The 20,783-nt window shown below is 37.9% G+C and overlaps 1 protein-coding gene across 1 annotated transcript; it reads left to right on the top strand.

Annotated features, from left to right (window-relative positions):
• Nucleotides 1-4,183: 4,183 nt before the first annotated feature.
• On the top strand, nucleotides 4,184-20,450 carry LOC121193595 (macrophage mannose receptor 1-like). The gene is made up of 31 exons (XM_041055985.1): nucleotides 4,184-4,336; nucleotides 4,857-5,213; nucleotides 5,644-5,814; nucleotides 6,064-6,219; nucleotides 7,245-7,355; nucleotides 7,859-7,999; nucleotides 8,114-8,290; nucleotides 8,760-8,914; nucleotides 9,154-9,267; nucleotides 9,563-9,678; nucleotides 9,764-9,912; nucleotides 10,007-10,206; nucleotides 10,693-10,808; nucleotides 11,063-11,135; nucleotides 11,306-11,459; nucleotides 12,078-12,116; nucleotides 12,757-12,920; nucleotides 13,044-13,105; nucleotides 13,442-13,542; nucleotides 13,706-13,848; nucleotides 14,108-14,213; nucleotides 15,227-15,354; nucleotides 15,667-15,711; nucleotides 15,852-15,954; nucleotides 16,314-16,546; nucleotides 16,790-16,952; nucleotides 17,783-17,947; nucleotides 18,061-18,177; nucleotides 18,417-18,572; nucleotides 19,594-19,623; nucleotides 19,802-20,450. Exons 1-31 carry the CDS (start codon nucleotides 4,234-4,236, stop codon nucleotides 20,044-20,046), a joined length of 4,293 nt encoding a protein of 1,430 aa, XP_040911919.1. The 5' UTR covers nucleotides 4,184-4,233; the 3' UTR covers nucleotides 20,047-20,450.
• Nucleotides 20,451-20,783: the final 333 nt, after the last annotated feature.

Below are 20,783 nucleotides of genomic sequence, written 5' to 3'. Positions count from 1 at the left end.
CCGTTTCCAGCTGTGGGAGGTGTCTATCCAGCCACAGGTGTGACGCTCAAAGTCACACGATCCTTAAAGAGGAGAGGAGGCAACAGAGAAAAAATGGAACCAAAAAGAATTAAAATTCACAGATTGTGTGAACCTGAAAGCATTTTTCTTCCCAGTATCCTGCTGTTTTATTTGTCCTGTTGTTGATGTTCTGTTGTTGATGGCATGTTAAATTGTTTTTAGTCATTTTAAAACCCCTGGCTTCCATTTGTTCATCAGTAAATACACTGAGTTTTAATGTTTTAATTACAGTAACTTAACGAAACATAATAAAAAGGAATTGGAATAAATTTCACTTTATTTTTTGTGCATAAATAGTGAAACAATATGTGATTATGACAAAAGATTTTCATATTCTGCAGAAAAGTGGGCATACCACAAAACTCCTCATCAGAACCATCCTCACAATGTTCTTTAAAATCACAGACGAGTTGAGCAGGAAGACACTCTCCAGATGTGCAGCTGAACTTCCCATCGGGACAGGAGGACACAATGACCAGCAATACTATAAAGAGAGTTTTATTACAAAGAGATTAAAAGAAGAGAACCTGTGGAAGAAATGTGACCATAATGTTCAAGTACACATTAGTCATCCTCCTGTTTTCATCATTAAAACATTTCAAAGCTGGGACGACCCAATAGCCGAATGGTTGGTGTGCACACTACAAAGGTGCAATTCCCTAAGCAGCAGGTTGCTAGTTCAACTCCCAGCTGGCTGGACAATTGGCTGCATCACTGCCCTACTCTCTCTCTCCCCCATGTTTCCTGTCTCTCTCCACTGCATCTTTCTAATAAAGGTTTAAAAGACCAAAAAAACCTGCCAGAACACTACAGCATGTAAAGTCCACAATTACATGTATATTTTTCAGCCACTACAGATGTTGCACAACTCTGGTGACTTCTCCCTCACCTTTATACCCCCGTTTGACTAGTATGCAAAAAAAGAAGAATGTACACTACCTTAAAGATAAAAAGTGATAAAGACAAATGTGTGATATTTCGTTTTGAAGACTCTTACCTGACAGAACAAATAATTGCTTCATATCTGGAGGAACATGACACACAGCAAGAAATCCAACGAAAAGGCAAAATCCTTAAAGCATAACTGCTACCTCAGCTAACCCTCTGATTAACAGTTTGTGCATGAATTATTGGAGTGCAACTTTTACAGCAATTGTGCTAAGGCTATGAGCTCTTATCGGTAAACCCCAGCTTAAAGTCCAGGGTGTACTCAGTAAACTGCATTACATTTCCGTTGCTTGTCTTTATGGCTCAAGAATGACCTAATGCCATATAAATGTACAGTACAGATCCAGAATTTTAGAGTCTCCTGTTGTACACACAAGCACTTCTACAAACTCTGATGTGACGGTTAATGTTAATAACTTTGACATCTGAAATGAAGTGAGAACACCGTTTTACCAGAAATTGTAGTAAAGTCAAATTAAGTTGGTTTTCCCTGTTAATCACTGTATATGTTGTAATGGCCAAGCTTCACTGGATCTTATCTGACTTTCCAACAACTGGGAGGTAATACTCAGATACTCCATGTTCCAATTTCAGTATGTGGGGTCAGCGATAATAATCTTTGATTTAGAGTAAAGCAGCTCAGTAGGGACAACTGAAGGGTTCATTCAACTCTACTTAAATTAGCCTTGACCCAAGAACTCAGATTTTATGTACTTTAACTGTTCCTGCTAAAGAGCTTGGAAAAACTATAATGTTTATAAGATTTGATTAAACGCGCAGCCAAGGCCAGCAAAGTTTCTACTTTCCTGTCCATCCAATAACCATTCCTTTCCTCCACCTCTGTCTTCTAGGGTGGGTGTAAACTGACTTCTATCAAAGGTGATGGCTCATCACTGCTTGATGTGCAGGTGTCTGGGCAATAAACCTGACAATGATAGCATTCTGTCATTGTCAGAAAGCTGTCATTGTTAGTTTCCTGAGCAAAGGTTTGTGTGTTTTCAGGAAATCATGAACTAAGAGCAGAATCAGTGATAACTGTTAGCGCTTGAGAGGGGGGAAAAAAGCATGTGCGCACACGTGCACGCACACACACACCCATGCACCCACACTTGCTGCAAGTAAGCAGCTGTGCTCCATTTGGCCAGCCTGACGTGGAGTTAGTTATGTAGTAGACTGCAGGCAGGAGGGAGGCTCTTACCTTTATTATGACCTTTCAAAACAGAACTCCTTGGCCACTTAATCAGTTGTCACTAAGGTGCCTAGTCTAGCTGTAAAACTGCTTCCCCGGTTTCCCCTATTTTTGGTTTGTTTGGTAACATGTGGTTTGCCTTTAATTTAATTTCTCATGCAGTTCTGTAAAAAGAGTAAGGTCTTCCCTTTTTGTCCAGCCTCGAGCTGGGTTGTGACAAATTAAGGGCTCTAGTCTCTCATTTTGGGATGACAGCAGGCTCCAACAGTGAGCTTGTTGCTGCTCCAGCTCTGTGGCATCCTGGGGGTAACTGCAGGGTATTGTCTCCACTTTTTGTCAAAATTTGAACCAACTTGTGACACAGACAAGCTGAAGTAAAGATACTGTAACTGCAGGTATGATTACATCTAAATATATATATTTTTTTACCATTTATTATCACTAGACCACACTGAGAGCAAACATGTTTAGAGATTGACATTAGTGACTTAAGACAAAGCTGCTCAGAATCTACACCAGTATCAATCTACAACAGCATACAAAATTGTACTAGTTCTACTTACAGGCATTATAAAGCAATCACTGCAGTCAGACAAATGTTAATATTTCTGCACAGTCCTCCACACCAAAAAGGAGAATAACCAAAGAGGAAGTGAAAATACAAAATGCTATGATAGATGCTGAAGACGAGTTGGAGAACAAACCTCAACATCTGAATGTCTCTGCCCCAAAACAGGATACTGTGTTGCTACACTCAGGATGCACAAAATGTTCTCTTCACCAGCAACAATGAAATTCCACTCTGGTCTAATAACCTCACAAGTAACTTCAGCCTCCTTACACCTATCATAGAAACTTTGTGGTGTATAGGCTATCAGAGAATTAACAACTTTAAGCCTCTTTTTGTGATTGTAGGTTATCCAAACTGATCCATTTCCAGTGTGTTATTATAGTTTTGTTTGGCAATCTAACTTAGTGCTGTACACAAACTCACGCAGACTAATGAAAAACACAAAACTACTGAAAAACTAGGAAATTAAGAAAAAAAAAGTAGAAAAGCAAAACATTTCTGAAGAAAATTTGCTCATTCTTGCTGACAATGCAACATTCACAAGCTCATTGCTTATTAAGTGGTAAATCACTGAGTGCAAAATAGTGGTACAGGTAATCCTGGTTGGAGTAAAAAACACACAATTCCATTTCCAGAGCAAATCAAACAGGCGCGATTGACGGCTGGCAGGTTGACTTTCCTGCGTCTCAGAGGACATTTGCATAAAGCTGAACCTTTCTCAACTTCCATCCATAAAGCAGGTGGGTGCCTAAGAGTACAGTACATAATCATGCAGTAACAGATTCAGTCAGACAGAGTGATAAATTAGCCCAATCCTGGTATAAACCTTAAGCCATAAACACTGAACTGTAACTAATTAAAATGCAAGGTGCCAGATTTTTAGCTAATAAGATGGATTGTTTGTTGTTTTTGGGCTGGACCTACAATGTATTAATAATACCAATATAAACCAGTGTAATCATGCCATCATTAAATACAGAACCAAAACTGGCCTTGCTGCTATAAGCCTGAAAACTTATCACTTCTTTCCAAGGTTATTCTTCTCTTCAATGACAATTTTTTTTTTTAATTACATAAAAATGCTATGAATGCATGAGTGGCAGATAACAGTGCATCAAAGTCTGTGAGGATGGATGCTGATCTGAACCACTGAATCTGATGAGTCAAGTTTAGCATAAATTTCTTACAAAGCTCTTTTTTTTTTTCGTCAGGGCAGGAAGTGAATGGGGCCACTTCTTGCCCTTTCTGGTTTGTGACAACTGTGTGTATGTGTGTGTGTGTTGCCCCTACTTCCCTCCCAAGCCCCCCCTTTTCACCAGTAGCAAAATGCTGAAATGTGCCAATCTGAAACATGACACTTACTCAATGAAAAGGAGGAGGAAAAAAAGTGATAGTGCCAGTGCTATTAAGATACCCTCCTTTTCATGGTCATGCTCATAAGTCCTCTGCTCGCAATGCATGGACAATGTCTGCTGCTCTGAGACTTATCAGAAGAATGCTAACTCCAAGGATAACTCTTGCAGCCTTTGTGCTCTTCATCCTAACATCTCAGTGTTCAACAGAAAATGGTACAGTATGAGCTCAAGCTTTCTTATGTAACATATTCTGTATGTTAGTAGAAAAATACAAAAAGAAAAAAAATTATGATGTTCAAAAATTATTTTAAAAAAAGTGCAAATTTGGGCTAAACAATGGACTGACAGCTGCAGAGACAGATTGACTCAACGGCTGTTTCAAGGATGCTCTGTGTGCAACTCTGTCAAAGTTGAACAGGAAACATGTTTTGAAGAGAGAAGTTCCAGTAGAAAACAACAAGGATTAGAGAAACTATATATCTTCACAAATTAGAAGTCTGCAAACAAGAACAGGACATTGGATTTTTAGTGTGATCTTAGTAACTATAATTTGGAAAAATTATCTTCTGGACTTTTGTCCATAAAACAGACATAGAATGTAAGCCTCTTTGTATACTTTTGATTTATTACAAGGTACGTTTTTAACACAAATTGCAAATAGAGCTACGTATGTTCAAGATATAAGTGTGCTCAACATTATTTAAAATTTTTAATTTGACTTTTCTTTCTGCAGATGAGCCATTCTCACTCACTAACAAGGCCACTGGTTTTTGTTTGCTGAGAAAATTGAGCCGCTGTCTCAATGTGCGCTGGACGACTGGTAACCGGCTTTTTGCTACCACAACCAAAAAGTGCCTGGGAGCCCAGGGTAAAAGTGTGGGGAGTGAAGTGAGCCTCTATGATTGTGACGACACATCTGAACTCCAAAAGTGGGAATGCAAGAATGAGACACTGCTCGCTCTCAAAGGCCAAGACTTTTATATTGAAGTCAAATCCGATGAAACGATTGCTCTCTCCAGAACTGTTGGGCCAAATAACCACTTCACAGTCACAGGGACATCCAGTGGTGCTTGCACAAGAACACACAGAGGTACAGTATGAAACCTATGCTTTGGAGGGCACCTGATGTGGTTATACATCATAAGGCTGAAGAACACATTCTCCCTTTAAACTGGCTTACATAAATTTGTTTGGTTACAATAGGTCCTTGTTACTTACAGGCAGAATGTCACCTTACTACTTTACTACTTTACATGGATTTATCAAATAAATAACCACACAACTTATTGATTCTAAAATGTCAGCTGAGGTATAATCAAGTAGAATGATGCATCAGGTGTCTCTTCATTACATTTTGGCTCTGCATTGCCTGGAGCAAATCAGTAATGAAGAGAGGGTAAAACAAACAACTTAGGTCTGCTCTAAAAGTTCTAGCAAAACAATAGACCTTTGCAGAATAATTGTTACAGTTCAATTTAACAAGAAGTGATTTGATCAACCTCTTTTTTTTTTCCTTTTAGAACTTTATACCATTGAAGGAAATGCGTTTGGTAAGATCTGCATGTTTCCCTTCCTGTACAAAGACCGGTGGTATGGAGACTGCACTACGTATGACTCCTCACAAAAACGTTCTTGGTGTGCAGTTGAAACAAAATATGAACATGAACAGTGGGGATACTGCCCGACTAATTGTGAGTACCGCATCCAGGATTTAAATCTCACTATAGCGAGTGGGCAGGAAAAAAATCATGTGCATGTCAGCATTATTTGCATCTTCAGGCAGATTAATTTGGTTTCACACTTTAGATTAAACATCAACATTGTATAATCTCAAGGCAAAACAGACAGAATAAAGAGAACAAATTTAGGTTACAGTAATGAATTAAAATGTTTGACTGACTGAAGAATTTAGTTTTCCATATTTCTGTATCACTCATCAGCCAACGAACACTGGACAAAAAACCTGGTAACAGGAGCGTATTACCAGCTCAACACACAGTCAGCCCTGACTTGGACCCAGGCTGAAAACAGCTGCAAACAGCAGGGTGCCTCCCTGGTCAGTATCAACGATCCTCATGAGCAGGCTTTTATCTCAGGTAAGGTGCCACCCAGAGGATTTTTGTTGGTACTGAAACAGATACTTATTGACCCAACACAGAAGGGTTTGCTTATACACAAATGATTAAGAACTGGTAATATCACAATGGGTTAAAATGTTTTATGGAATTGTTATTAAATCAAAAGACTGCAAGCAGGACATTTTCTCATGTAAAATGAAATGTCTTGTTAATTTAAAGGTGCCTTAAATAAGCATAACATTGTGCTTGAAATACTTTCCATAATATATGATCATATCTATGCACAGGTTTTTGATAAATAAAAAAAAAATATAAAAATTATTAAATTTATCAGGGTTTCAGGAGTTTTCTAGACATAAAACAAGGCATATTGCTACACTGACACAAAAATCATGTCTCTTGATTTCTAGAGACAATAAGACAGTCATAATATTAAACTGAAGAGACAAGAATTGTAGGCCTGTTTTATTAAAAACAAACAAACAGGAAATCATAAATAAAGTGACTACCAGTTACTTTTTGCACCTATTACTGTCAACTTGATGTTTGATTAGGCCACAATAAAAATGTACAATCTCTCCTTTAAGAGTCAAGTTATTCTATGCAAAAGATCTCCAGTGCCGTACAGTAAGATCAAACTACTGTTTCCCTAAATAGTCCAAGGATCAGTGTGACACTGTGATCACAGAGGATAGATTGTGCAATCCATTTTGTTCAGGAGGGATTCAAAGCCTCTGTACTTTGGTTGCAAATCTGAAGGTCTCATCAGGCCAATCACCCTGAGTCTATTCAAGTACTAAAGATTTTGAAGTCTGATATTCATTGAGGGGCTTGATTAAACTTGATTTTGATTATATAAGATTTCTCTATACAATATATTGCTTCCACTGTGTTTCGACAGACTTTGTGTTTGACTGTGATCTCTGTATTTTTGCAAATTTGTTATAAAGCACCAAAAAAGAGGAACAGTGTGAAAAAGAGGAACAATTTCTTTATTCTGTCCTTTTCCTTTTTTTGTCCCTCTCAACCACCCAAACACACAGCACTGTTGGGATCAGGAAAATATAAACTTTGGATTGGAGTGGTTCTGGATCAGGATCATGGCTGGCAGTGGTCTAACGGGAAGCCTTTCCGTTACCTGAGATGGAGTACTGGTAAGATTTCACTCCAAAAAAAATTAAATTTGTCAGGTGGCCAGAAACATAAAATCTAAGCTAATGTTGCTCTGTCTGCTGGTTGTGTAAATAAACAACTGTTTTACTACAACCTTGCCAAAGCCACTAAGAGGTGATGGTAGCCAAAAATCAGTTATTACGTTAATAATGAAGGCAAACCCATATAAATAAGTTAACACATTTTCCACATTTTCTTTTCATACTGTCAATCATAATTAGTATTTGTCCACTCACCTTTTAATTCCCTTTATATGTTTTGCACTGAATTACTGATGTCACATCTTGTGATATCTAATCATTTCGGATACAAGAAAACAAGGCTGCTCTTGTCAATATCTAGATCAAACAAAGTTCTAGAAATGATTTTGTTATTTTACATCATAGGAACATGAAAACGACATGTAATGCAAGGAGACTATGCATGTGTATCTCCATTGGTAAAGAAGGAATCTCAAGTTAAATCATCCTCTTTTTTTTTCTAGGACACCCACTTCCGAATCCAGGTTACAACTGTGCACTTCTTGACACTGTGGGGCAACACTCTTGGCAAAGCTCATCCTGCGTGAGGAGAATGGGCTACATCTGCTACAAAGATGGGGCCCCACCAGGACCTCCACCACAAAGTATAGAAAAATATTCTACCCTCCTCTGGCTACTGTAATGTTTCTTCAAGCGACACACAAACTGTATGATATCAGCCACTTAGTCCCTTATATCTTTGTTCATTTCATCATCAGTTGAGCAAGGATTTTGTTCAAATCCATGGATTCCCTACAATGGTCACTGCTTCCATCTTCAGCGTAATCCTCAAACATGGACTAATGCTCAGAGAGAGTGCCGCAAAGAACACGGGGACCTAGTGAGCATTCGCAACGTGGAGGACCAAAGCTTTGTTATCTCTCAACTTGGATATGGTAGGTGAAAGGGCGACAGACAGTAAGATCAGTCCAACCTTCTCAAACAACTGAGACTGTTATGGTCTGTTTTTTGCTGGAGGATGATTTTAAAACTTTACTTTTTTGTGTTCTATAAGAGATCAAAATATTTTAAGAAGACTGAACAGGACACACAGACTTAGAACCACCTGTCTTAGGACTTTTAACTTCAGTAAGCTGGTCCTTTGGAAGGAAATACGACTTTTTATAATTCTTACTATTTAGGAGCCTACAGAAAGACAATATCAAAATACTGAAAGAAACATATACACAATGTCAATTAAAACAGAATTTACACAATACCTGCTGACGGATCTAATAATGTTTTTCCATGTATACCAATGTACAGATGCTACCAATAAATCTATTCATTACAATGTGAAGAGCATTTACAAAAGTGAAATCTCTGGTTTATCTGTGATATTCTCTTCACTGTCCATGTCTGCAGCATCCACTGATGAGCTTTGGATTGGACTGAATGACAAAAACACGGAGGGGCTGTTTGACTGGAGTGACCACTCTCCTGTCAGCTTCACCAGCTGGATGTATGGGAGACCCGCTGTGTCCACTGATGCAGAAGACTGTGTTCTCATCAGGGGGGAGGTAAGGATCATTATATGGGTATAATGCTGCGCATAAATCCTTCTTCTTTACATAAATGTGTATCTGTAATTCATCAGTGTTTTCTTATTTCCAAATTGTTGGCAGATAGAAACTATTTTTAAGTGTTTTTTTTAAGAAATTAAAGCATTAATAAATGAGATTTAACTATGTGTAGATCATCCTATACAACTACAAATATGCAAGTGTTTATTACGGTGCTTTTTTTTTTTTTTTTCAAGAATGGGAACTGGGCGGATCGCTTGTGTGACGAGAAACACGGCTTTATCTGTATGAAGCAGAGTGAAAGTGAACGCACTGGAGATGAAGTAGATCTGGACCTAGGCTGCAAAGCGGTGAGTGAAGTTTACATGTAGACTATGAAAAAAGTATCTGGCTTTCATGAGCACCTCGTTATTCAGGGTGTGCGATTAAAACTAAGAAATTAAAACTTCATTCAGTTAGAAGCCATCTCTTTAATGTAAATCCATGCTCCGTGGATTTTGCATACGAAGAAGATAAATAAGAAACTAATAAAAACACAAAATTACAAAGTTATACAAGGTTAGTTTCATTGGTGAACTGCAGATCCATGTCCTGTATATTTAGCCTTTGAAAGGAGGAATTTAATCAGTGCTCGATTTCCTACAGGGTTGGAAAAGACATGGCTCCTACTGCTACTTTGTAGGAGCTGAGACAAAGACTTTTGATGAAGCTAGTGATGACTGCAAGAGCTCAGGCTCCTACTTAGCTGATGTTTCAAATGGGTAAGAAAACTGATGTTTTTATTAGTCATGTAATATTAACACTATTTCACATAAGTCATTCACAAACTTGCATTAATACTTCCAGGGTGGATAATGCATTCCTTGTCAGCTTGGTGGGATTGAGACCAGAGAAATACTTTTGGCTAGGACTTTCAAACCAGAAAAATATTGATGAATTTGTCTGGACCAACAAAGATTCAGTAAGGTTCACTCACTGGAACGCTCAAATGCCAGGTATGAACCAACATGAAATCCTATCTTTAGATATAAGGGATAAACAGCGGCGCCACTACTTACATTTGACTATTTTCTCCCTCAACTCCTCAAGGTTACAGGCAGGGCTGTGTTGCCATGACAACTGGGGTTTTGGCCGGACTCTGGGATCTGCTGCCCTGCACCAATCAGGAGAAATACATCTGCAAACACCAGGCAGATGGGGCAGTTATAACCTCTGCCCCACCAACTCAGTCTCCTCCTCAGTGTGCAGACGGTTGGAGTCGAGTGGGAATAAGAAACGTCTGCTATAAGGTACAGCCAAAGGTCAACCTCAGCTAAACACAATTAAACCATGTTACCTACAAATATCACCAAAACAAGGCTTGTGCCAGTGCCCTGCTCCATTCACATGCCTTGTTTTGATTTATTAAACATGACCAGTTAGGCTACTGCCTAATTCAAACAATGCAAACACTACACAGCAGGCAGCTCTTTTCAGTGAAAAAGCTTTAAAAACCCAATGTACACGACTGGACAGACAGAGTTGATGATTAGCTGGTAAATGTAGTGGAGTATTTAGCAGCTAAAATGCCAGACATTTCCTTCACAAGTTGATGGAGACCAAAACTGTAACTAAAAGAGACTGAATATTATATAATTATAAATTTGCTCCCTAACTTGGAGCTGGATGTGTAAAAAATTTTTTAAGGAAACAAATTCAAATTGTAATTGTTTATTTACTCTAATGCTGTCCATATCTGGTGTACTTTAATCCAACCTACACCTCTTGTCTACAAGTTTTTTACAGGGCCTCGTGCAAATGAGAAGACCTGGTTTGAAGCCAGGGATTACTGTCGGGCCATTGGAGGAGATCTGCTCAGCATCCACAGCTCTAATGATCTACGAGTGGCACGGTATGAGCTGGTTAAAAACAGTTTTATCTTAAAGTTGAACACAACAGCACTGTAATCTAAAGCATGGATTCAGCAGTCGCCTTGTGTCAACAATGGCTGATTCAGCCGCACCATCTTTGCTGCAGTTCTCATCACTTGAGTCTTGCCTCCAGGGGGCGACAACATGCAGAAAGTTGGATATTTTATTTGCTCTACAGAAAAGCAATGGGACAAGGCATCATCAGATAACTGTATATGATTTTTTTGTACTGCAGTCATGGGAAAGCCTGGATTGGACTTCATATTCCTGAATCAAGCACTGGTTATGAATGGAGTGATGGATCACCGGTTAGTTGTGTGTTCTACCTATTACAACTAACCTGATAACCCAAGTGATTTGATCTCATTTTTTAAAAAAATCTATGAATTTATGAATATGAATCTATGAATTTTTTACTATAAAACAATGTATTTTTTTTTATCTTTTTGTTTTTGATTTTGTTTTTTTTTGTTCGCAGCTAAACTTCCAGCACTGGCAGGAAGGAGAGCCAAACAATTTTAATGATGCAGAATCATGTGCTGAATTTATAATATATAACTGGGATGATGCCGGATCTTGGAACGACGCGAACTGTGAGAGTTACAATGACTGGCTGTGTCAGATCCGCGCAGGTACAGTTGAGAAATTGTGTACTGAATGCTCTTCTGTAGAGAAATTATTTTTAGTTTGAGTATAGAGGTTCTTTCATGCTTACTTCCAGCTTCAGTGTTGTAGTGAATGCCTTCTCCCTTGGTAAAAAAGCTTCTTGTAAGCCACATCTTTCTCACAAATTGGACGTTATTGTAATTGGTAAAGTAATTGGAAGTTAACTTAAATGTAAAGAAAGTGTTCAATGTTTGGTTGAAAATCCTTTTCGTGTGACTGGCTGAAGTCTACGATTCATGAACATCAGTAGACATTTGGTATCCTCCCTGGTGGTGTCATGCCTGCAGCAGAGCCATCTTAACTATTTGCTTGTTTTAAGGAACTTTTGTTTTTTAATTTTCAGTAAGTGATTCCCGGTGTGTACACTCTGTGGCCACTTTAGTAGATACATTTATACCCAGGTTGCATCAGGAAGGGTATCCAGTGTAAAAACCTATGGCAAATCAAACATTTTACTCTTACCCATTGTAGCTACTGCCATGAAGATTAGACCAAAGCAGAGTACAGAGTAGGGTGAATGGCAGACGTGTTTGTTGTATTAGTTGTCTTTTAAATGAAACTGACAGTTGTTTGTGTTCTCATAGGAGTGACTCCAAAGCCGCCACCAAATGCCACAGTAGCGGGTAAGTTGGCTTTGTATCACCACACACCCACCCAGGGTGACAAAAGCATAGAGCGCAGCATATTAGGAAACCAGTCACAGCTGCTTAGACCAAGTATAACTGGGTAGTAGCTCAAAATTTCCTACAGTTAAGATGACTGTACTGATGAGTAGAATTCAAAATAATCTTAATGGTCAGTCAGGCTGCATCTAATGATTCTTTTCATTATCAATTATCAATTCATAAACTTATTATTTTTTAAATCACTTGCTTAATCATTTTGTTCAAAAATGTTAGGAAAAAGTGAAAATGTTTATGATTCCTCAGACCCCAAGGTGGCATCTTCAAATGTTTTGTTTCGTCCTACGTACAATCGAAAACACAGATATTCAGTTTATTATACTGTAAGACCAAGACAAGCATCAAATCCACACTTTTAACCCCTAACCCTGGAAAAAAGTGAAATATGAACTCAGACATGCACTAACTAGTCATGAACAGCATTTTAAAAAGAATTTAATAAAAAATTTAATTAAATAACTGTCGCTAATACAATTCTATCGCTAGTATTTAATAACATTAAAAACATAACATTTTCTATAAAAGGAGCTAAAAAAAGTTTTAAAAACTCAAAATATCAATGTTTCTAAAACCTTTGCAGAGTTTAATACCACTTCAGATGGTTGGCTCATGTGGAGAGGGAGTCAGTATTTAATTAACACAAGGTCAAAGACCATGGAAGATGCTCGTCACTTCTGTCAGCAGAGGAATGGTGACTTGGTATCTATCAACAGTAAAGATGAAAATTCTTTCTTATGGAAACAGGTAGGTTTCTTTTTTTTTGCTTGTTTTTTGTTTTGCTAAACAGCCCATTCAAATTTGGCACATAGTGAAACAGAGTTTACTAACTAGAAAAGTGGGTCTTAAAGCTTGTGTGTGTTTTCACAGATTTCCAGAAGCTATGGGCACTATTATATAGGTTTGTCAGTGGATCTTGATGGGTCATTTTGGTAAGTATCAATAAATGCTATAAAATGTAACAGCTAGATCTAAGAAGGAGAGAGAAAACTGCTGAGCCTATTTAAAGATTATAGTCACAGTAAAACAGAAGTTAGATCATCTTGCCAGATCCTACTAAGATATTACTCTGTTACCGAACTGCATGACAATATTCACCCAAACTCACTCCTTCCACTCAAAAACAAATTTAATACTTATAATAATAACTTATCTGTCCTCTGTTTATTTACCATGCAAAATGCCAACAGGATGGATGAAAAGGTCTGATGTCAAGTGATTATGGTTTACATGATTACATAATTCATATTAACTGTGTGTGCTTCAAGGTGGATGGATGGTTCTTCAGTGGGACTACAAAGATGGGATGAAAATCAACCTAATTCCAATGCCTTTGATGAGAACTGTGTTACCATGACTTATTATATGGGTACGTGATCTAAAGAGCGCTATGTACTAATAAACTGAAGAATAACAATTTTAACAAATTGTCGAAGCGAGAGAAGACATTCCGGATAAGTTTAACATGCTCCTCTAAATGGAAAAAAAAAAAAAAGTAAAATGATGTCATGGTATTTCTGCTGTGCTCACAGGCTTCTGGCGGACTTGTAATTGTGGACAAGAGCGCCAGTTCATTTGTAAACGAGGACACCCACCGCCTGCCAACACCACTGTAGCCCCCACAGTACCACCTAAAGGTGGCTGCCCAGTGACGTGGACAAATTTTGACTCAAAGGTTAGAAATCACAGTCAGCCTTCAGACCTGAATGAATGAGCTTCTAACTTTCTCTGTGATTGTTACAGAGATAAACATTGGCATGGTTTCACAGGGAGGTGACAATGATATCACAGCTACAACAAAGATTTAAGAGTTAACAGAGTTGAGTAGAGAAAAAACATATATATGATTGGACCATATGGCAAGGAACCTTAATGAAATAAGGACTGCATTTGGTTATAGAGTGAAAAATCATTATTTAATTTCTCATCTACAGTGTTACAAAATCAACACTGCCCAGAAGGCCACTTGGGAAGAAGCAAGGAGACAGTGTATTTCCATAGGAGGAAATTTAGTCTCAGTTCCCACAAGACGTGTGCAAGGTTTGGTCTGTTTTTCTATGTATTTTTATGATGATCATAATCATATACAATCCAGGGTTTTTCATAGGTTTCTAGATGGGTTAGGCACTGTGGTGGCTTGGAGGTGGTTTTGGACTATTATCACCACATTATTTATAAAGCACAACAAAGTTGCTGTTCTTCACAGCGCACTCAGGCACAAGCACAAAGAAAAGCAAAACAAATATTCTCACTGATGAAGAAAGTGCTATGTCCTGAAGTAATCCTTCACATTTTTTGTGAGTGATCGTACTATGAGCCATACAAAATAACACTGGTAAAACAAGACTTATAGTGAATGAATGTGAACTACAATTTTCTCATCCTCCCAAAGCTATTTGACAATTTAATAGGTTTAGGCTGCTTACAAAAATAGTTGTTCAGTTGAATGTCCTTAAACGGCTCAAGTTCCTAGTACCCACTAGTCAGTTGACCAAGTTACAATAGTGAGTCAGTTCCTCTCACTCCCATTCCTCTGGCATAATTATCTTCTGTGGCAGTTAGCATTTTTCAGACATTTTTGAGCTCATCATTTGTGACAGATGTAATTCTTAGATTTTCTCCATGGTTTATTTCTACAGTGAAGATGCCAGGAGATGCTAAGAACTTGTTTTCACTCATTATGAATGGATTTCCACTGTGGTAGCATAACATGTTACACGAGCCTTTGGAGGCTCCTCCTTAAATAGGCTAATGAAACACTTTCAGGACTCACTTACTCTGATAGACTTTCTGTAAACAGACTGAAAACACTTGCTGGCCTAGCTATAACATGTAATTTACTGTTGTTACATTGGTACTCTCTCTATTCTAAAAGAATATCTATTGTAATGACTGAACACATAATTATGGTTTTCTGTTAGGTTTCTTTTGTATATCAACCATTAAACTGTCCTTGTTGTATTGTATGTTGGAAATTATGCCAAAATTAAGAAAAACAATATGAAAATTACTGCAATCATTACACCAGTCCCTTCTACCTTTGAAATTTTCAGCATTTTTGACCACCAAAATGGTTGATGTAGCAACTACAGACCTGTGGATAGGTTTGAACGGCATAAATAAAGATGGTTTTTACTGGACTGATGGAAAACCAAGGCGATACACCAACTGGGGCTTTTCTGTAAGTACATACAATATGTGCATCTGTCATGTAAATTACCAGATGTAATTCCTGTTTTAGCTGACCTCCAGAGGTTTAACTTCTCATCTTGCTGCAATGATGCAGAAGTGTACTCCGGGGTGTGTTAGTACACCATTACATCACTGTTTCGGTGTGAGTTTTAAGTGTGACAGAGAAGAGATAACACTGCTGAACACACCCATGAGTGATGCTGGGGGTGGTCAGTCTTCCAACAGTCTTCCAACCAGAGAGGACATACTGTATATTTTCTATGTTAATATTTTGATTTTAAACATTTGTTCTGCTCTTCAGAAACTACGACGTAGTCCTGGGACTTTTTATCAAAGATGGAATGAGGTAACATTTCCTAGATTGAGTTTAAAGTAAAATACTACTTCTACTTAGTTTTTGACATGAAAGTAACTTTGTTTGTTTTAAATAGTAATGTCATAGTGAAAATATTTTGAAATCCTAACTACTCCTCTGTGGTTAACCAGGAAGACTGTGTTGTGATGAACAGCAACCCTTCGCTTGGCACCGGTAAATGGCTGGTTAAGTCTTGCAATGACACCAATGGATTTATCTGTCTTCGAAATCTTGGTGAGTTTACCCCTTTTCTGTTTTATAAATGATTTGCAGCTTAAGATGAATCATGCAAAATCTTCATCTTCATCAAAAGTACAGTATGTCGTACATTAAAGCCCCAAAGTGTAACTGGTGTACAGAACCATTCTTTCCAAAAATCAGTGTGTATTTCAGTTCCAGCCCATGTGCTAGGCTGCAACAAATGGTTTGGGACAAAAGATAGTTTGGGAAATGGTTAGCTGTAATATCAAGGCAGAATTTGTTAATAATTGGCTCAATTATACAAAATGAACCAATAGTTCCTGTGACAACAATAATATAATAATGAAAAAAAAAAGTTATGTATCTCTTGATTTTTGTCTTCCTCTCAACAGACCCAAATATCAAGGCTCAAACAGATGTAACAGATCCTAACATCTATATAGCTCTGGGAAATGACAGCATCAAGGCTGTGACTCAAAATCTGACCTGGGATGATGCCAAGAGACACTGTGAAAGCGATAAAGCCAGCCTGGCTAGTCTGCGAAATGAATGGACACAGGCCTACATTGAACTGCTGGCTATGAATCTGAAATCTCCGCTGTGGATTGGACTGAACAAAGAGCTGGTATAAGCCTTTATGTTAAGTGATTTTTAAGTTATTGCATAAATAATTTACCAAAATTATTACCTTCATGACACACAGCATAGAGCCCCACAAGGCAGCTGTCTACTCTTACAACAAAAATATAAAACTGTACATTTGTTTAATCTGTCAATACTGCAAAGTATATTTTAAAAAGCTACATATACACTGATGAATTTTTGTAGCATATAGCATATGAATAATTTGATCCATCCTCGCTTTCAGACCGGTTATTTTAGGTACATTGATGGCTGGAACCTGAAATTTGCCAACTGGGCCACAAATGAACCACGCAGTAACCAACCTTGTGTGTTCGTGGATATGGAAGGAAAATGGAGAACTACTTTCTGCAATCGGACCATGAACAGTGTTTGTATGCTGTCTACAGGTATGATCGTTTGCAGGCAATGTTAATGAATGCAGTCCATCAGTCATACTAAATGTCAATCTCTGTAGGTTTAAGTGACTATACTAGAAATGCTGAATTACATTGTAGTTTTCCTACATCTATGGCACACTGATGTTAGCTAGTTAACCTAGCCCAGATGCATGACTGCCATGCAAGGTATTAGATTCATGTTGTTCCTTATCACTAAAATGACTAATGTCAAGCATTTAGGGCTCATTAAAGTCTTAAACAGAACAGTACTGAAAGTGAGACTTTGCTGGAGAGAAGGCAAGCTGTTCACCAATTTATCAGGAAAGACTGTCCCGTGACTGGAGGGTTTAAAGTTAAAAACAAGTCTTAATTTGATGGAGTGTAGGTGAGTTCAGAAAAACAGCCCTGTTTTCAAGACAATTTAGTTTTCAGATAAAGTGGACTAAAAAAGAAACAATTTCTTTCAAGCCATAAAGTAATACCTAATTAGACCTTTCCAATGGGCAGAGCCCCATGATCCTAAATCAGTATCATTTTACTGAATTCAGTGAACATCGCCCAAACTCTAATTGTGTGGTTTTTCTACTTTATACACACATTTAATTTAGTTTGTGATTCCAGCTGTCTTCTGTTAAAGAAATTCATGAGCACTGAGTTTTTGAGAAAGGTCAGTTCACTCAGGTACAATACTGTAGCCTGCATCCAGGATCTGGATCAGAGATAGTTATGACAATGATCAAGGGTCCCAATATATAGAGTTTTCAAGTTTACTGCACTGAATGTCACAGTAGGTGATTTTGTTATTAGCCGATCCCATCATCACTGTCTGTCACTCACAGATGTGCCACCAACTCAGTCAACCAACTACCCAGGAGTCTGCCCTGAAGAGACGAATGTAGACTACCACCAGAGTAATTCCTGGCTGCCATTTAAGGATCGTTGTTATTTGTTTGTGGTGGATGAAACTGAATGGGCAAATGCAGCCAGCAGCTGTGCAAGACATGGTAAGAGATACTCCAAAACAATTTTAGATCAAAAGATAGTTGAGCGAGTGGTGTGTAGTTGACTAGTCATTGTTACAATCAGACTCATCACTGCACTGTTTTTCATTTTGAAGGTGGAGCCCTGGCTAGCATTGAGGACCCTTCTGAGCAAGAATTCCTCAAAAATAATGTGGAAATATTTAAAGATACCTACACCTCCTTCTGGATTGGCTTGTATAAAACCCATAAAGGTAAAATCACTCTCTTTGCCACTGCATGAAAAGATCATTTTAAAAAAACACTGTACTTAATGAAACCAGTTTTAGCAAAATCATTTTCTTCCATTTCTTCTTTCCTTCTGTTGCCTTGTTTACTTTTCTTACACACCTTGACCAGACTACCACAGCAGACATAAGGCAAATTATAAATTATATAAAATGGTTATTTAGCAAACCATCAAATAGTAACACACTTTCTGTTTGGCCCCCAGGAACATGGATGTGGTTGGACAGAACAGTCTTGGATTACACTAACTGGGCTGAAGATGAGCCTAATTCTGATTTTGGAGCCATTATAACCTTAGATGGGACTTGGACAACAGGTCGCAGATGGCACGATAGACCATACATCTGTGAAACACCTAAAGGTAAGATCATCATACCCACGTAGTTGAAATATATGAATTAGAGCTGTGTAGATAAAATCGATTCTCCTATTCTCATTTTATTTTGTAAAAATCGATTCATACGTGCTCGCATACGAACTCGCGTCCAAACAATGAACATGGCGTCAGACACGCATTGCATGCGTGAATTTGATGACGCAAGTTCGTACGCTCGATTTTATCGACACAGCTCTAATATGAATAATAGATGATCTTTTCATAAACATTTCTCACACATGTCAATTGTTCACTAATCTGTAGTAAGACAGAACCATAACAAAGACTTGGTTAAAGTCCATTTTTAAAAAGCTAAAAAAAAAAAAAAAAAAAAAAAACATAAATAATAATAATTTTAGTTTTTAGTGGATACTGATGTTCATTCTCAAACTCCCATTTTACATGTTATTGGTCACTGAATTGGTTTTACCCCTAAACCTCCAAAAAAGTTCTGACATCACACTACCAGCCATTTTAACCTTATTTTAAACAATGCTGAACAAAGTCAGTGGCTTAGAGACAACTCTGTGAATGTCTTTGAGTGGCCCAGCCTAAGCCCTGACTTTGGTGTGGAAAGCTTGTTGAGTCAAACCCAAGCAGACTTGAGGTTGCCAAATGTGCTTCAACTAAGCACCATGTATTTATGTCAATGTGATATTTCTAAAATTCTGTTTTCGCTTTGTTATCACTGGGTATTGAGTGTATACCAATATGTGGAAATCTTTGCAACTAGTTATCCCGCTTGTTCCCAAACATTAATAAAACCCAACCTCAGATCCTCTCCTATATCTCAGTTATTCTACAGGTTATTTTATGTATATTATGTACTGCTGAATAGTTAATACTACAATTTTATTGGTAGGCTAGGGAATGACGAGGCCAGAGTTTTGCTCCCAAGGGAATTTAGACCTGGATGCAGGGGCACTGGCAGAGCAGATAAAATTATAAATTTATATTCCTTAAAAGAGATTAGTTATGTGATCATTCTTCCCTTCTTTCCCTCCAGTGAAACCCCAAGATCAAGAGTTAAAACCTGGTAAGTTCCACCATTGTATCTCCTTAAGCTGTGTAGTGTTTGAATTATTTGATGGTAATATCTGAAAACAAAATATGACATGCAATGCAACATTTACATGTAAGTTTAAAAAATCTGTTTAAACGTAAATTTAGTTTTGAATTGTATGGATTGATCACTACTTGGTGAATCTGTGCAGATGCTCAAGGTCAGGATCCTCGCAGTCGTGTCCACACGAGTTTGGTAGTTGTGCTGATCATACTAATCACTTCATCGCTGATAGTCACTGCATTCTTCCTCTACAAGAAGTCCCCTCGTCTCATTCCCACCTTTGACAATCCACTCTACTTTGGCAGTGAGCGATCTCAGCCCGATGTTGTGGACACCAATAAACTGATAGAGAAGGCAGAGGAAGAAAACCCTGAGCCTATTATAACTCTGTGATTTACATAGTAGCAGAATCTAGTGGGACATACACTATACTGTATCTCAGACTGATGTATTACACTTTGATGCTTCATGTTTTTTCTTTTTTTTCTTTTTTTTTTTTACTATATACAGTCCACATTCATTTATTTAACAGTATGTCACTAAGTGTGAGTTTCAATGGAGTTGGCAATGTCTAACCTCATGGAACAGAACAATTTAGGCTCTAGGATGTCTCAATGGGAATAATGAGTATTTGATTTTTTTTTCTTTTTATCTATGATTGAATGTACAGATTTGTCACGTTATAATGCTTATGCCCACTAGATGCTGTTCATTGGTTGTACATTTGATATGTGCAAATATCTCTCTGCCTGTCACTGTTAAACAAGCATTAAACTTGGCACAAAATAATAAATGGTCATTTACTGAGTTATTTCTTATTAAATAAAATGAAACAGATCAGTTCACTTCACAGGATTCTCCCTTTAAAGGTGGTCTGTTACAGGCAGCTTCTTTGAAAATGTAATTCCTGTAGATGTTGGGAATCATCTGCAGTAAGTCTAAACCTTCCACTGTCCTGTTTTAAGCTGTTCTACTTAGAATACCTGTTGGCTGAAGGAGGATGAAGCAGGAAACACACAGGTCAGATCTCAAGCATCTGAGAAGCAGTGAGGGGGAAAAATTTGGAGGGGATTCACCATAGATAGCAAATTTTCCTGGAAAGATAGGGCTGTTTGCCAACTCTGAAGAAA

Source organism: Toxotes jaculatrix, chromosome 14 (genome assembly GCF_017976425.1).
Source record: "Toxotes jaculatrix isolate fToxJac2 chromosome 14, fToxJac2.pri, whole genome shotgun sequence".
Classification (NCBI taxonomy): domain Eukaryota; kingdom Metazoa; phylum Chordata; class Actinopteri; family Toxotidae; genus Toxotes; species Toxotes jaculatrix.
The sequence above is the reverse complement of the archived record's forward strand: the minus strand, read 5'-3'. Positions and strand labels throughout refer to the sequence as shown.

Bases quoted from the DNA above. Each gene is read 5' to 3' on its own strand.
- LOC121193595 (XM_041055985.1), top strand. From the start codon at position 4,234: ATGTCTGCTGCTCTGAGACTTATCAGAAGAATGCTAACTCCAAGGATA. The intron at 6,220-7,244 runs GTAAGGTGCCAC...CCAAACACACAG, and splicing joins TGAGCAGGCTTTTATCTCAG to CACTGTTGGGATCAGGAAAA. The intron at 7,356-7,858 runs GTAAGATTTCAC...TTTTTTTTCTAG, and splicing joins TTACCTGAGATGGAGTACTG to GACACCCACTTCCGAATCCA.